This window comes from Ictidomys tridecemlineatus, chromosome 5, assembly GCF_052094955.1.
Source record: "Ictidomys tridecemlineatus isolate mIctTri1 chromosome 5, mIctTri1.hap1, whole genome shotgun sequence".
NCBI classification, from domain to species: Eukaryota; Metazoa; Chordata; class Mammalia; order Rodentia; family Sciuridae; genus Ictidomys; species Ictidomys tridecemlineatus.
Window position 1 is genome coordinate 30,556,190 of NC_135481.1, and position 18,040 is coordinate 30,574,229.

At 34.8% G+C, this 18,040-nt stretch overlaps 1 protein-coding gene and 1 long non-coding RNA gene across 2 annotated transcripts in view; one reads left to right on the forward strand and one right to left on the reverse strand.

Moving 5' to 3' along the window:
* Nucleotides 1-14,624, reverse strand: part of Ap4e1 (adaptor related protein complex 4 subunit epsilon 1) — a 62,457-nt gene extending 47,833 nt beyond the window's left edge. Inside the window, exons 1-5 of the mRNA XM_078049621.1 lie at nt 14,375-14,624; nt 12,657-12,728; nt 9,756-9,879; nt 2,723-2,796; nt 1,472-1,593 (exon numbers count right to left, since the gene is read on the reverse strand). Of these exons, the coding sequence (XP_077905747.1) occupies nt 1,472-1,593; nt 2,723-2,796; nt 9,756-9,879; nt 12,657-12,728; nt 14,375-14,524 (542 nt within the window). The 5' untranslated portion in view covers nt 14,525-14,624. The remainder of the gene's footprint in view (nt 1-1,471; nt 1,594-2,722; nt 2,797-9,755; nt 9,880-12,656; nt 12,729-14,374) is intronic.
* On the forward strand, nt 14,556-17,119 carry LOC144377741 (uncharacterized). Its single transcript, XR_013438783.1, has 2 exons — nt 14,556-14,808; nt 16,422-17,119. It is a non-coding gene; the product is annotated as an uncharacterized LOC144377741 (long non-coding RNA).
* Nucleotides 17,120-18,040: the final 921 nt, after the last annotated feature.

Sequence of the window (18,040 nt, forward strand, 5' to 3'; positions counted from 1 at the left end):
ATGAAAAGTTGTGCTCCATTTGTTTAAAAAAAGAAATTAAATTTTTATAAAAATACTAAAAAATAAAAAAAAAGAATGTACATGTATCACCAGGCGAGGTAGTGTGTACCTGTAATTCTAGCAACTTGGGAGGCTGAACCAGGAGGATAACAAGTTCAAAAGCCAGCCTCAGCAACATAGCAAGGCCCTAAGCAACTTAGCTAGTAAGACCCTGTCTCAAAAATAAATAAATAAATAAAAAGGGCTGGGGATGTGGTTCAATGGTTAAGTGTCCCTGGGTTCAATTCCCAGTATCAAAAGAAAAGTGTATGTGTATACAACTGGAGATTATCTCAGCAGTAGACAACTTGCCTAGCATGCACTGGATACAATCCCTAGTATTACAAAAAAAAAAAAAAAAAAGAGTGGAAATCAAATACTGTAATCACAAAGAAAGAAGGAAAATGACTGCAAACTTTTCTCTAATTTTATTTTTATTTTATTTTTTTAGTAGTACTGGGAAAAGAACCCAAGGGCACTTTAACACTGAGCTATACTCCCAGACTTTTTCATTTTGAGACAGGGTTTCATTAAGTTGCCAAGGGGCCTTGCAATGCTAAAGCTGGCCTCAAACTTGGAATGCTCCTGTTTCAGCCTCCCAAGTCTCTAGGATTATAGGCAAGGGTCACAGCACCCAGCCCTTTTTACTTACTTTAAAGATTTTGAAGTTAGGAGCTTAGTCAAAACAAACTGTAAGTGTGGTGAAAAAGTGATTTAAAAAATGAGTTAAGTGTGGTGAAAAGTGAGTAGAAACTGAAGGAATCTTGGACTGGGGCTGTGACTTAGTGATAAAGTACTTGCCCAGCAAGTGTGAAGCACTGAGTTCAATTCTCAGCACCGCATATAGATCCATATACAACTAAAAATATATATATAATTTTTTTTAAAAAAATAGAGTGAAGGAATCTTATAAAAGCAGATTACCAAAATACTACAAGTAATGTTTATTTGGATATATCCTGCTGTAAATCAGAATTTGAACATTGTGATTTTGATATAAAAAGCATCTTTCCAATACACTAAAGTTTTAAATGAGGGAAAAAAATACACTGAAGCTTTGTATTCATAGCACTGGAACTATTTCAAAAGTTTTCTATTATTTCACCCTATATTCAAAACAACTATATGAGAACTAAGGAACTTTGCCAACTCCATGTAGCCAAGGGAAAAATAAGACCACGTAGAATTGGGAAAAAAGCAAAGGATTCCTGATACCGAGGCTTACTGTCTCTCAATTTAACTTCAGAAAGCTACAGAACATTCTTCTAAAAACACATAAAAACAACGATAATTCTATTGGAGACTTCTGTGTTACACCTGCCAAAGAATATTCTCTATTCTATTAGCACTCTGTTTACGTTATAATAACATTTTTAGAGTATAAAATATAAGCTAAAAGATGTAGACGTCTATGCCCAAAGAATTTACTTACTTGGAATGCTGAAGTTTATCTTCTATTAATGGAAGAACAGCTGGAATCATTTCTCGAGGGAAAATCTGGCTGACGATAGTAAGTGCCATACATACTTCTACCAGGTTAGTGCTCTGTAAGTCCTAGCATAATTATTAAGCAAAGAAAATATTCAGTATAAATTCTGAAACTAGGGATGCTAACTCAACACTAAAATGGTCCTATATACTTAGTAATTTTCTCCTGATTTATAATTAATTTGTACATTCAGACTTATGTAATTTTATAGGCATAACCCTATTTATTTCTTATGCCTTTATTGTCAGTAGATAAAGACAGCAAAAAAGCAGCTGATACAAAAGGAAATTATTTCTGTTCTGATACTGGTCAAACTAGTCACCTTTATTATAGATTGAAAACTTTTCCAAACCAGTAACAGAACATTTTATGAATTTTCCTCATTTAATAATTAGTACAAAGTTAAAAGGAAATAATTCTATGCAATTACTACAATTTTATACAATTGCAAAATTCTAAAATTTATACAAAATAAATATGTTCCTCTATATTTATTTATGCACAAGGTATATAAATCATTCTAACAGAATTTCAAAATATATTTTTTAAAGAAAAAATTTAAGCTACTCCAACTTTAGTATATGACTGAAAATTCAGAAAATTCCTCACATAAACACACTCTCATATCAAAATGGACACAAAAGGAAAAAGCTCAACAATTCAATTATATTTCATTATTAATTTTAATTAGAAGCTTAGAACAAAACTTTGTGAGGGTAGATTAAACTGTGTTTTTATCTGTACAAGTCAGTTACCCAATAAATTCTATTGCCATTTAAAATGACTTTTTGGATTTTAAAGACAGTTATAGCTATATCCTATAAAGACACTTGTATCTATATCCCTTTAGATTGAACCTAAAGAGAAAAAATGGAAAGCATGGAAAGTGCTTCTGTCTAAGAGTCTAGCAATCTGGATTATAATTCTAAAAGTGCATTTCAAAATGAAATAATAATAAAAACAACAAAAGCAGATGCAACAGCAGCAGCTAGTACTTCAGTGTTTCCCTTAATTCTTACAACATTATAAATTCTATTATTTATCCCCACTTTAGAAATGCAGAAACTAATCTAAATTATCTTTCTAAGCCCACCTATTTCCCAAAATTATTTAACTCAATATAATTGAGGAGAAACATCAGGTGCCAGCAGGAATAACTGAAGACGTCATATTAACCAATTTACAATACGGTACCTTTACTACTGTATTCACAAGGAGAAGCAACAGTTCATGGTTTTCATGTAGAAATAAAGAAACAGCCAAATAACCTACATAAAAATTAAAAGGAAAGGTCTAATTACTACCTATAAAAAAAATTTTTTTCCAAAGAAAATTTTCCCCAAGAAATTAAACAAAGCAATACTAAATTCCAAGTTTTAGTCAAATAATCAGTTAGAGGTAAACATAAAAACAAACTGAAAATATGAGGTTAAAACACTTCAGTAACAAAAATTTCAGGTATTCTTCATCCTGAAGTTTTTCAAAATACATATTTCACCAGGCATGTAACTCATGCCTATAATCCCAGCAGCTCAGGATGCTGAGGCAGGAGGATGGCAAGTTCAAAGCCAGCCTCAGCAACTTACCTATTAACTTAGCAAGACCTCTCAAAATTAAAAATAAATAAATAAATAAATAGAGATGGGGATATGGTTCAATGGTTAAGTGCCCCTAGGTTCAATCCCTGGTACAAAAAAAAAATTACATATTTCACAGATGAGTGCCAACTTAAAGCATTTAAATAACATTAAAATATGCCTTCTATGTCTCTTATGAAATTTCTATACTATCAATCAAAACATTCTCTATCTTATAGCCAAATATATAATTATTCAAAAACAAATAATTATTGCAATTATTAGTGAGTTTCTGGTTATTTGCATTACTAAATAAGCCACCTAATATCAGCCCACATAATGTAAATCATATATTCAGTCACACACACAATACCTTATTAAAAACACACTGTTGAATGAATAATAACTGCAAAGGAAAGAAACACTGTCTACCAATTAGATGTATTCATTGGCTGAAATAAGCATTGCTATTTTAATAATATTAAAACATCAAAAAGTATATTTTAGGATTGAGGAAATACATTAACAGCATAACAAATGTCGTATACCTGGAATCCACATAATTCATGCCATTTTCTGTGTCACCTTTCATGTTGACAATAACATTATTAGATAGTTAACTCTGGGTCAAGTACCTTATTTAATTCTTATTTAATAATTTAAATTCTTATTTAATAATTATTTAATTCTTATTTAATTCTAATTTAATAATTTAAGTTCTTATTTAATAATTATTTAATTCTTATTTAATTCTTGAATCAACACTATAAGGGTAGGTATTATTCTTATGCCAATATAACAATGAGACCAAAAAAGAGGTAATTTCCTAAGGCCTACAGCTATTATATGGTGTAGACATGATTCAAACCCAAAAAGTCAGAGTCAAACAATGTGTACTGTCTCTCTATGTGTTACCATTGTTTTTTATTCAACTCTTTCAAACATGTCATTAGAGAACCTAATATTAACTATTTCCATCATTACCTAGGATCAATACTGTCTCTGTTGTGCAACAGGAGAAACTGTTCTCACAGCCAAGAAGCAGCAGCATGACTGATAGTAACATCTTCACTGACAGAGAAGCAGAGTTATTTCTCTCACAATCATAAGAGAGAAAGACCAAAAAAAAAACCAAACTGTACCAGATTAGAACTGACTTAATAGATACTAAAACAGATTAGGAAAACCCCAGAGAGATTAATTCTTATGAGATGCTGAGAACTCACTTGTTCACAAGTCACCCATATGAAGGCCCAAAACTCCAAAGATCATCTCAAGAAAACCTTGATTCTATCCATTACAAAGAATATCCTAACTTTTTAAACAATCAAAGAACAGGGGTATACTTCAGTGGTAGAGCGCTTGCTTTCCACGTGTGAGGCACTAGGTTCGATCCTCAGCACCACATAAAAATAAATAAATTAATATTTTGTGCCACCTACAACTCAAAAAAAAAAATTTAATTAAAAAAAAAAACAGGGGAAAATACTATGTATCTCATAAAATGAAAAAATTTTAAAGCAAACAATAATAGCTATGATTATGAAGTAAATTTGATATGACTAAGATTGAGTTATAAAATAATAATATTAATATAAGACTTTGACTCAGAAATTTAGGTTCACATTCTGGCTCCACCATTTTGTTCTGTGACCTTGAACAAATGACTTGACCTTTCCAAGCCTTATGCTTCTCATTTAAAATGAAGATAAATACTATCTCAAAAGATAAGGCACTTAATAGATGTCTGACTTAATAGATACTAAAATTTATTTATTCAACACTATTCACTTGAATCACAGGAAAGCATTCTCCACCAGAGAAAACATCAAAGCTGGCCTTAGAAATCCCAGGATGATGAGGTAAAGCAGCATATACCTGTAATCCCCAGGGACTCAAGAGTCTAAGACAGGAGGATGAACAAACAGCTCAAGGCCAGCCTGGGCAACTTAGTGAGACCCTGTCTCAAAATATAACTTAAAAATTGAATCAGTTCAATCCCAGGAGAATAGATGAGGCAACAGTACCAGAGTGAAGATTTACAGGTTTAAATCCTATCTTTAAGAAAATATTTTCATTCAATAGTATACACTAAGAGTATCTGATGCATGTGGATATATGCTCTCTCATTGGCAAGAAAATATTTTCCTAAAGATCATGAATCTCAGCAAAAATGACTCTGAGATCTCATTTAAGATAAGCTTTCATAATTATGAAATAATATATGTATAATATTATCTACTGCGACATCATTTATAAGTAAAAGTCAAAAACAATCCATGTGTCCAAGAGGGACCAAATTGAAAAAAATATATAATGTCCACCCAATGAAAATTATGCAACTATATAAAAGTATGACAACATCAAAATAAAGTATAAATGCATCAATTAAAAAAACATTTAAACAGATGATAAACCATCAAAATTTTTTAAAACTATAGTATAGAATAACCCATATAATATGCTCTTTTGTATAAGAGACAGTGTATGTAACATGCTGCCTTTTGTAACAGTTGAGAGTCTGTTTTGGTTTTTTTTTCCTAAAAGCAACAATGGAGGGGCTGGGATTGTGGCTCAGTGGTAGAGCGCTCTCCTCACATGGACGGGACCTGGGTTCAATCCTCAGCACCACATAAAAAAAAACGCATTGTGTTGTGTGCATCTACACCTAAAAAAAAAAATATTAAAAAAAAGAAACAATAGAAAGATTAATCAGATATTAATGAAAATAGTGGCGAGGATGCGGGGGGAAAAAGGTACACTCATACACTGCTGGTGGGACTGCTAATTGGTGCAGCCAATTTGGAAAGCAGTATGGAGATTCCTTGAAAAGCTGGGAATGGAACTACCATTTGACTCAGCTATTCCTCTTCTCAGACTATACCCAAAGGACATAAAAACGCATACTACAGGGACACAGCCACATCAATGTTTATAGCATTGATTCACAATAGCTAATCTGTGGAGCCAACCTAGATGTCCTTCAGTGGATGAATGGATAAAAAAAAAAATGTGGCATTTATACACAATGGAATATTACTCAGCAATAAAAAAGAATAAGATCATGGCATTTTCAGGGAAATGGATGGCATTAGAGAAGATTACGCTAAGTAAAGTTAGTCAATCCCAAAAAAACAAATGCCGAATGTCTTCTCTGATATAAGGGGGGGTGACTCAAAATGGGGTTGGGAGGGAGGGCAAGGGAGGAAGATTACCTCTAGATAGGGAATATGGGTGGGAGGGAAAGGAAGGGAGAAGGGGAATAGCATGGATGGTGGAAGAAAACCCTCATCATTATACAAATACATGTATGAAGATGTGAATTTGGTGTGAACATACCTTATATACAATCAGAGATATGATAAATTCTGGTATAAAGGTGTATTAAGAATTGTAATGCAAAAATAAGAAGAAGAAGAAGAAAAGAAGAAGATAGCTCATGTAAATTGGCATAATTTGGAGTAAACATACTTTATATACAGAGTTAACGAAAAATGGTGTTGTGAATATATAATTATGATTGTAATGCATTCCACTATTGTCATGTATGTAAGAAATAAAAAATGATAAAATAAAAATAAAATAAAAAAAGAAAAATGAAATTATGCCATTTATATAGGAAAATGAGTGGAACCAGAAACCATCACATTAAGCAAAATAAATCAAATTCAGAAGGTCAAGGGTCATACGTTTTCTCTCCCATGCAGAAGCTAGAGAGGGAAAAGGAAAATAAAGGTGGGTGCATATTTCATGAAAACCAAAGGAAGAAATCAGTAGAGGAAAGGGACCAAGGGTTGGAAGTAGGGAGAAAGGGGGAAGTGCTGGGGATGGATATTGGCCAAATTACATTGTTATATTGTGTGCAAGTATGAATATGTAACAACAAATTCCATTATTATGTACAACTATAATTCACCAACAAAAATGAGAGTACGGTACAAACTGGGTAGTGGGGCTAGAGATGAAAGTGAGTATTATTTGATTATACATTTTTATAAAGTCTTAACTATGCAATGCTGTGTAATGCTCTATACAGTTTAAGAACAGACATGAAAGTAGAGGAAGAGAATAGAGAGGGAGGAAGAAGGGGAAGAAAAGGGAAAGTATTAGGGATGAAATCAACCAAACTGTGCTACGTGCATGCATTAACATAGAAAGTGAATCCCACGTTTATGTACAATTATAATTCACCAATTTAAAATAAATGAACAGAAAAAAATTAGAGGCTAGGGGTACAGCTCAGTGATAGAGAATGCACAAGACCCAGCAACAAAAAAGAAAAAATTTTAAATAAAATTTGAAAATGAAAAAAATTACATATAAATCTAAAACGCAGAATGTAGCAATAGCTGCACAAAATAATTATATCAACTATCCAACATTTATTGATTTTTTTCAAAATTTCCTGCCTGTGCTAATATGGAAATCAGCCAAATAACAAAGAAGAGCAAGTATAAAGCCCATCTTCATGCCAAAGGAAGCCAAAGGAAATTGGCAGGACCAAATCTAATTCTAACTAAACTCTAGCCATGTAATATTTAAACAGGTTCTAAGTGATTTCGTTACAGAATGCTCATATGAAATCTAATGAGCACATTCTCCTCTAAGCCTCAGAAACCAAGGAAATTGAGGTTTTCATAATTGTTCTTATGCCTGACTACATGAGTACAACGTGTGGCATCCCTTCATGAAGGCAATTATGACATCATAATGTAACTACTAATGTCTATGTTTGTCTCTATCCTCCACTCTACCACTGCAAAAGATTCTCAAAATGGAAAAAAATACATATGTCTGACTGCAGCACCTAACATACAGTGGACATCTATCATATCTATTCTATGAATACTGAATAAATTTTATAAGTAGACAACCTCTAAGAAGACTTTCTACTCATAACATCTTTGCCATTCAAGCCAAAAGTTCACAATTGAGGTTTAATTTCTTTTGATCTGTTTTCCAGAGTCCTTAACAAAAAAATAGCTACCTCTAAGAAGGATATCATATTTTTTTAAAAGTGCTGTGAAATAACATGCAAAGGGAATAAACTACAATTTAAACTTGAAGAGTTTAAAAAAAAATTATGAGGGCAGAGAAGCAAAAAAAAAATCAGAAGAAGAGGAGGCAAAGAAATACCAGACTTCTGCCTGTAATCTGCCATCACTGTCTCTTCTTATAGCTGAATTTTGGACATTTCCAAATGTTTTCACATCTAACATGGTTCTCCTTAAAATGAAAAAAAAATGAAGTTGGTTTTCATTTTCCCCAAATGCTCAACAATTGTTGAAAGTTCCTTTTTTATCTTTTTCTTCTTAGGGAAAAAAATAAAAAATAAAAAAAAAACACTCCAAATACAAGAGTGACATCACTTAAAAAGACTTGAGACATATAAAACTCTTATTGAGGTGAATTTTCAAAGTGTAGGGTGACCCTGAATATGACAAGAAGGGTTCTGCAAGTCTATGTGAAATAAAACACTAGTAGAATAAAATTCCACTTTCATATGTTTAAAAAAATCAAAATTTTAAGAAAAGTAAATTACTAATAAAGACTACTTTAATAACAAACAAAGTCCTGCCTTTAGAAAGCTTCTAATTAGTTCAGAAACTAAGACACTCATATATGAAAAGACAACACCATAAGGTAACAGACTATAGGAGCCACCTGGGTGATCTTAGAACTGTTAAAACTTGATTTGGAATATGAAAAGGGAGAAACAGGATGTCAGAGGACATTCTAGTTGAAGAAAAGAACACAACAAATCTATAAGATAAAAAAGTATTGGAAGTGAAATGGAGTTCAACAAATGGAACATTTTATGCATACAATCTTAGAATCTGTAAACCCAGACATCTATCACTCCCTCACCATCATCCGATAGCACAGGTGAATATAACTTATGAAGAAGGCACGGACACAGTGATGCATGCCTATAATCCCAGGGACTCAGGAGGTTGAAGAAAGAGGATCCCAAGTTCAAGGCCAGTCTCAGTAACTTAGTGAGACCCTGTCTCAAAAATAAAAAGGACTCCCAAGTCCGAACAACGCATCCCTATGCTAACATGTCCCTTCTGAAGATTCTGATATAAAACTGAGCCTTTATGAAATGGAAGACTGAAGTCATTGAGAGAATTTTTCCTAAAAGCCCTACAGGATGACAACAGGGACAAAACTTTTTAAAAGATACCTCTAATCCTCATAGCTAACATTTGTGAAAGTGAGAACAGGATATTTAAAATTATTCTAGTCAATTTAAGTTTTTGATTTTATAAAGAAACATTTCTAACCATTAAACTGATAAGATTAGACAAAGTTCTTCAAATAAGCTTTTTTAAGGTATAATTTACCTCAAAAAAATCCGCCCATTTAAGAAAATTCACCGATTTTAAGTTACAGCTCAATGAGATTTGACAAATATATAGAGTTAGTTATCTAATCACCAAAATGCTGTAACTATTCATAATTCTATGAATTAGGAAAACCAATTTTCATTAATAGGCTTTGAATTTCTGAAATATTATCTTTTCAGGCTTTGGAAATTATAATGCATATTCTAAAAACATACTACATACCTGCCATCATTCATTTTATATAGTAGATGAAACTTTAAGGGCATCATTAAAGTAGGAAAGTCTTAAACACATACATACCTACTCTTTTTTCTAAGAGGTTTCCTTGTTGAGCCAACTTGATTGCATGTATATAGCCAAAAGAAGCATCATATCCAAGCATTTCACAATATATAAGTCTCACCATACATTCCTTCATCATTTTCTGAAATGCAAAATATCCAGTCACTACATAAAGAAATAGAATGTTCTAAGTTTGTGTGTGTGTGTTTTCTACTCATTTAAAAGGAAAATCCTTCTATTCTGGCACTGAAAACATAATTATATATGAAAAATTAATCACCTAATATCAAAGTTGAACCCCATCTTAATTACCAATAGTATCAATTTTAGCAAAATCATTTCAAATATTTTGTTGGTAGTGATTCTACAAAATAAGCCAACTATCACTATTTCTATGTGCTAATAGTGTAAACTTTAGTTATAATGTGATACATGTGGTCCCTTGATAAAATTTCATCCATAATCTTACTTGGGATCTAAAATGCAGCATGTCAATTTTAATATACTTTGTTAAAACATTCAAAAATTAAAAATTGTTAATAATTTCTAATGAAAACATTTTTCATATCTAAAAATCAAATTGCAGGGCTGGGTTTGTAGCTCAGTGGTAGAGCACTTGTCTTGCGTGCCTGAGGCACTGGGTTCAATCCTCAACTCCACATAAAAATAAATCAATAAAATAAAGATATTAAAAAAAAATCAAATTGCACCCCAACATTTTTCAGAATTATTATGCTACAAATAATTTATAATAGTCTACTTTATAAGTATTTTTAAATATACAATTATTATGAACTGAGAAGCATTTAATACTCATTCCAATATTTAATTTTTAATGGGGTCTTTCAATATTTACAATATAAACAAAATTTTTAAGAGATTTACACATTTGTCTTATTAGTATGACAATATTTACTTTCTAGTATTTACAGCAAATGATTAGAGCTAATAAAAATAAAATAAATATATATAGCAAAAATTAATCAGAAATAAAATACAAAATGTTTCCATTTGTTTTAATGTCTAAAAATTAATAGAGTTAGCATATTATAGGATTACTAAGTTACAAAATGCTTAGGAAACAGTAAAATATTTTAAAGCAAGGATGGTAATGTTTAATATTCCATATGTAGGTTGCATTTGTATATAAAGAGCTCAATGAGAAACCATAAAAAAAATCTTAGGGAAATGAGATTTAATATAGGTCACTTGTACTTAAAGCAGAAAAAGATAATTAACATATTAATTAAGACTACTAAATACGAAGAGAAACTTAAATGATACTAGAAGTCCTTCTTCAAAGACTTCTATATCAATTAGGAGTGAAAGCATTAACATAAGCCATTAAATTTTAACTCTGAATTTGTAACATTACCTCAGTTTGTTTGTTAGTTAGTTACTGGAGACTGAACCCAGAGGATCTTTATCACTGAGCTACATCCCCATCCCCAGTCCTTTTATTTATTTTTTTTATTTTGAGAAGACCTCAAACTTGCAATTTTCCTGCCTCAGCTTCCAGAGTCTCTGGGATTATAGGTGAGCTTTGGCACAAATGGTTTACCTCGGTTTTCCTAAAGTCACAATGATCTTTATTTAAGCAAAATTACTGCCTACATTACTATTTTCTTGTATTTAGAGAAGAAAGTACATTTGCCAATGCAGGAATTCTCTTTACAATTTCTCTAACAGTCTTCCTACCTCTACATGATCACCTTAGAAACAGACTACTCTGAGGTATGTCCAGAGCAGGATGGCCATCATTATACCATCATCCTTCCAAATTCTGACTCCTGAACTTCTACCTATTAATCTTAAGTTCTACCCAACACTAGGTTTATATCTTTTAGCAACAAAAACTGTATACAGTAATACCAATTATAGAAAATGAAAATCTAATGTGCTCATGTAAAATGATTATCTTGATATTTTTATTGAGGGGAGAGAAAACATCCATCCCCACAGTGACTTAAACATAAAAGGCACTTATTAAATATTTGCTGAATAAATGTTGTTTGGGAAAAAAATCTCATTAAAAAGAAACAAGAGCTGGTTGGATATTCAGCTCAGTGGCAAAGGACTTATCTAGCATTTGAGAGGCACCACAAAAATAAATAAATTTTTTAAAACCTGGCATTACACATAACATACAAACACTGAATTATCATACCATATCCCATAAAGTTATAAAATCATATGTCAATTAAAAATAGTAATAATAATGATAACAACAAAAGCCTATATTTTAATCTAACTATGTGGAAATAACCTCACAGTGGCCTGCATATTCAGAAGCCTCCTAATACAGTTGCTAAAGGAATGCTGTTTGAAAAATCAAATTATATAGAACCAAGTTTAAAAACAACTAGAAGTTGATTTAACTAATATGCCATATACTAGGTTTCATAGCAAGAAAATAATTATTCTACTTGGTCAGCCAACCTATACTCCAAAAGGTATAGTATCAAAATTAAAGATCTACAATGTAAGAGCAGAAGATACAGCTCAATGTAGAGCATGAGCTTCAGCATGAATGAAGCCCTGGGTTCAAATTCCCAGTACCACCAAAAAAAGAAACCAAGAAAAATTTGTAATATGTCAATTTAGGTCCAAAGATATTTTTAAATGATAATACCTTAGCGTTTTCCAAGTACACAATATAAGTACTGGAGTCCTATGAAGATTGTTGTTCTTCCGCAATTACCATTACATTTGTCCCGACTTGACAAAGGCAGGCAAGTCTGCTTCCAATGCAGCCAGTCAATGAAAAAACCTAAGTTAGTCTGACTTGCTACAATATATAACTGATTTTGATATAATTAAATTAAATTTTAGAAATATCAGTCAGATATCAAGATTGAATCCATTCATAGTGGATCAGATTTTAAATCCAAATGTTTGACACTGACTATAAAAACTTACGAGTGTGGTAGTAGGAGCAGAAACAGTTGCTTTCAGATTATTCAGTTCCTGCTGGATTAATTTCTCTTCTTCCTAAAACAGTGAAAATAATTAAATGCTTAAATAACTGTCTTTTCAAGCTGTAAATATATTATCAAGGGAAAAATAAAACATAATAATTAAAAGGAAACATGATCTTAAAAGTGAGTTATAAATATTATGTGCTTAAGATCTACCTAAAGATACTCATTTCTACAACCCTCAAAAATCATCCCTCCAGAGAATAAATGTTTCCAGGCTAACCTACCATTTCTCATCTTTTCACTCAATTACTGTCCCTTTAAAAACCTATTTGGCTGAAAATGCTAAAAAAAAAAAAAAAAACTAAAAGTGGAGAGAAAGCAGAAAAAAATTTTCCATGTTCTGGCCAGCATAAGAGTCTCACATCTTCCCCTTAAAGAAGACTTTTTGCATAGGGTAAGAAGGTGGGTTCCCCACATTGTTTCTCTCACTTTTTATATCAAAAACACCAGTGTGGTCACTTTCAATGTTTGCATTGTATATCTCCTTAAGCAGTTAAAAACTGGCCCCATTTTAAGCTAATATAAAGTTATCTTTAAATTACACATGAAATTAGCAGGTGTTCATTAGACAGTTAACCCAGAACTACCAGTGAAGTACTGCCACACAGCTATCTACAGTTTCAGACTACCTTTTAAACTTTCAGAGCACTTTGCTTTTTTCTTCTTCTTCTTCTTCTTTCCTTGCACTTATCTTGCATTGTAGTCATCTCTTCCTAAACCCAAAATGAATGACCAAGTCCTTGGGAGAGGGAATGTATTTTACTTTTGTCCTCAGTGTCTAACACATAACCTTGCTTTATAAGTATCTGTTGAACAAATTATGACAAAACTCGTGTTTTTAAAATATCAACTCCTTTGAGGTTTTGAATCAGAATCTTACAGAATCCATGTAACTACCAAAAGTCTATGGGAATTTTATTTTATTTTACTTTATTTATTTTGGTGCTGGAGATTGGACCCACAGCTTTGAGCATGTAAGGCAAGCATTCTACCAACTGTGCTATATACCCCCAGCCCCAAAGGAATTTTAACAACTTATTATAACTGCTCATTCTCAAAGCTCATCTGAAGCACAGACTTACTCAGCAAATATTTTAGTTTGGAAGAATAAGGGGGTGGCATTATTGTTGGTATTCTTTGGTCCAACCCACTGATTTAGCCTAAGAACCTCAAGCTCACCCATCCCCAGAGCTATCAACAGCAGGCTCAGATGGCACAGAGTGGCAGGTTAAGGTCCATGATGTCTACCAGGAGAAGGGACTGGGGAGCAGAGCAAACTGAGCAGGGAACCAAACTTTGTAAGTGAACAGTGCCCGACACTTCTAACGCACGGGGTATTTTCACATTTTGACATTTCATCTAGTCCTCACAACAACTCATAACATTTGTATTGGCACTCTTCCACTTAAACACTGAGAAAACATCCAAAGGGTCGGAGGTTAAACAAATTTGCCCCCAGATCGGAATGAGTCAGATTCAGGGCCAGCAGTAGAAACCCGGCCTCTCTGCTGTCAGTCCGGGTAAGAGAGTGAACCTTCCAGACAGACTGCAGGACGGGTCCACACAGGCAGTCCCCTGAACCCCGCGGGAGCGCGGGCGCTGACCCTCGCCGCGGGCCTCCCCGCGCCCCGGCCTCCCGGCCCGCTGGGCACCTACGTGCTTGGAAGTGAGAGCGGTAATGCCGCGGACTAGGCCGCCCAGCCTCGAGGAGAAGGACGCCTTGGGGGCCGCGGGCCCGCCAGCCGGCTGGTTCTGCAGAAACAGTCCCGGCAGCGCCGTCAGCGTCTTCTCCACGATGTCGCTCATCTCCGCCGCCAACCGCGCTCGGGTCACCGCCCGGCTTCATGCCCTGCCTCCCCCAGCGGCTCGGCCTCCGTAGGCACTTCCTGTATTTTGAAGAAGAAATCTTTATTCGCGTCCCGCGTGTTCAAACAAAGTGTCGTTCTCGGGAAAGGCCGCCGGAGGGCGCAAGAGTCCACGGGAACAGAGTCTCCCCGTGGAAGCTGACAGGTGTCTGAAGCTCGCGGTTTTGATGACAGCGTCAGAGCCCACGCAATTGTGAGTCCTCCTGAGGAAGCCTCTCGTGGCCTGTAAGTCTGCTTAGCCCCTTTCTCCTTAGCTATCTCCGCCAGCCTCTTTAGGGACGCCCGAGGTCGGCCACCCCTCAGGGTCTGCAGACTGCAGACACACGGCCCCTCCCACTGCGGCACCCCAAGAAGCGGCTCCACGTGGGTCCTGGCGTTGTGCGCGGCGGGACACACCCAAGGTGTTGAATGACCGCGCGGCCGCCCTGGGGACTGCCAGGGTGGTTCCCCGCCCTCCCCTATCCTGTATCCCGGGTCGTCTGGAGGCTGACGCGGGGACGTGGGCGGTGGGACTCTGTAGACTCCTACTCTGCCCGCCGCAGTCCAAAGGTCACTTTTCTGAGCCGCCTGCTTACTTGGCAGGCCAGGAGAGGTCTCCCTGTGCCACCTCTCACAACTCTGCTTTCTTTTCCATTTTAGAACTGATCACAGTTGCCCCTACATAATATTTACCTCTCTTCACAGAGAATATTCTAGTCACAGCTACTACCCCAGCTCCTCACTAGAGCAGAATCTAAGACAATGATTCTCAAAATATGGTCTGGTGAATTCTGAGGGGCCCTGAGACCCTTTCAGGAAATCCCCCAAGTAAAAATGATATTTATAATAGTTCTTAAATGTTATTTGCAGTTTTCATTCTAGTTTTCTGGAACTCTCAAGAGGCTAGATGACACATGATCGCTTTGTTAGCTGCTGAAATGTGTGTGCTTCCAAGGTACTAGGTTAAAGGTATAAATATGAGCGTTTGCAGAGGTTAACTGTCCTCAGTATCTTAGTGTATTTTTTCAGGCTTTCTTTTGAACCAGCTCTCATCTCTGAAACCTCCTTATAATCCAATATGTGGGTTTTTCTGAAATCCTGAAATTGTTCTTGTACCTGAGCAGGAATTCGAGAAAAAAAAGGTCTGCTTGTTGACTTGTTTTGCAAGAGTCATTTTTTGTTTTGTTGTTTTGTTTTGTTTTGTTTTTTAAATTTCTTGGAAATTTTTCTAAATATTTCAACTTTATCTGAAACTCAATTTCTTTTAGAATTTAATATTTTATCCCAAAATAAATTTTGTTTATAATTTTTAAATTTAGGATTTTTTATTGGCTAAAAAAAAAGGAAATTAGAAGACTTGCTTTCTAACTTTTTCACATTTAAAAATGAATTTTGTAAATGATGCTAACATCAATATCAGAGAATTATCCAACTCAAGAGAAATCTGTGCAAAACTGTAAGAAAGGAAAGTATCACAAAGGTTTCTTTCCCTTGGCTTTGGAGATGTTTATCATTTACCTTATTGTTTCTTTTTTTAATATTTTTTTTTTTTTTAGTTTTCAGCAAACACAACATCTTTGTTTGTATGTGGTGCTGAGGATCGAACCCGGGCTGCACGCATGCCAGGCGAGCACGCTACCACTTGATCCACATCCCCAGCCCCTACCTTATTGTATCTTATTTAATAGAATATTTCCAAATCCTGTTATGGAGCCAGTTTAGTGGAGGCATTATCAGAGTTTAAAGAACGGGGAGAATTTAGTATTTTAAACATAGACATGACAAACTTTATAAAAACCAATGCTTTGTTGTAAACACTTCTGAAAGAATGAAAACCTCACTAATGCATCTTACTGCAGGTTAAATTATTGTGTTCATTGCATTGGCTGAAGAAGGGCATGAAATAGCTGAAAGATCTAAAAAGCCTTGCACCTTACTGGATGAATGCCTGCTACATCAAAAATCAGCAAAAGAAATCATGGTGGTGCCACTTTCCAAAGATGCAGCAACTCACCAAAAGTTACTATAAACCACAGTCATCAAGACAGTGCAGTACTGGAGTAAATATTCACAGTAGCATTATTCACAATAGACAAAAGCTGAAAACAACCCAAATATCCAAAAACTGGTGAATGAATAGAGAAAATATGGTATATCCATACAATGGACTGGTTATTCAACCATCAAAAGAAGTAAAGCACTGATAACATGCTACAAATGTGTCTACCTTGAAAACATTATACTATGTGAAAGAAGCCAGTCACAACAGACTAAATGTTGTGTTAGTCCATTTATATGAAATGACCAGCAAAGGCCCATCAGTAGGCAGAAAGCATATTGATAGTTGCCTAAGACTGAAAGTGAAAGTGAGAACTGACTGCTGATAGGGAGCTTTCTGGAGTGTGGCAATGTTCTAACACTGCACTGTGACAACGATTGCACAACACTATAAATTAATTGAAAAACCATTGGCCATACACTTACAATAGTGAAGTTTTATGATATGTACAATGTACTTCAATAAAACCATTAAAAAAAGGCTTTGTGAATTTTGAAATGCTGATTCATATTGATTTACAATTTGCTATAGGATCTTTCTGGGACTTATTGACCAGAAATTAATGCAGTAATAGAATTCATTTAGAAAAAAAATTATAATAGTAATACATTGAGGAAGGTCTCTAAATGGTGCCCAGAGAAAAGCCTTAGGAATAGTGAGCAGGTGGTCAGGAAACTTTCCAAGTGGAGAGGCAAGGCCTACTTTATCACTACCGGTGGTGTTCTAGGTAAACTGCAGTGGTGGGGATTTGGCAACTTTAAAGAATACAGTCCCCCTCCTGTGCCGAAGGGGGTGCCAGAGGAGCAAGACTGGGTCATGACTGAAGACATTCCCAGTTCCATTCCCAGCTGGAGCACTATCTGAGTTCATTTAAATTCTAATCCAGGTTCTTTAGAAACCAGAACTCTCCATTTCCTTGTATTTTTCTTCTTGAAAGAAGGAGGGAATTTCTTGAAGGTGGCTTACTTTTAAGTCTGAAAATGCATCATGGAGAGCCAAGTGAAGCTCTCCAGGGGAGAGGCAGCAGTTATAGCCAAAAGAAACAGCCTAAGAAGAGCTTTTTCAGGATGACACATGCTATTTTCTTCTCTCCTTCCATGACTCAGATTCACATTTCACACAGACCTCTGCCTGTGTTTTCTTTCCCCTGCCTTGACCTCAAGCCAACACAGACTCTGTCCTCAGTATTTTCCCACTCCTGCTCCACAGCTTGAATCAGCCTGGTAAAAACATTAGCTGGAAGAAATCTGAATTTACTGGGTAAATTCCTGTACAACATCTATTGAGCCAAAATTGTTCACAGCCCAGCTTATGTCTAATGTAGTTCAAGTCACAATCCATGAAACAAAATTCTGTTCATTACTATGTATTTAGACCATCTTGTTGAGCTACTTGTAAAGAGATTTGCCCTGTAATATT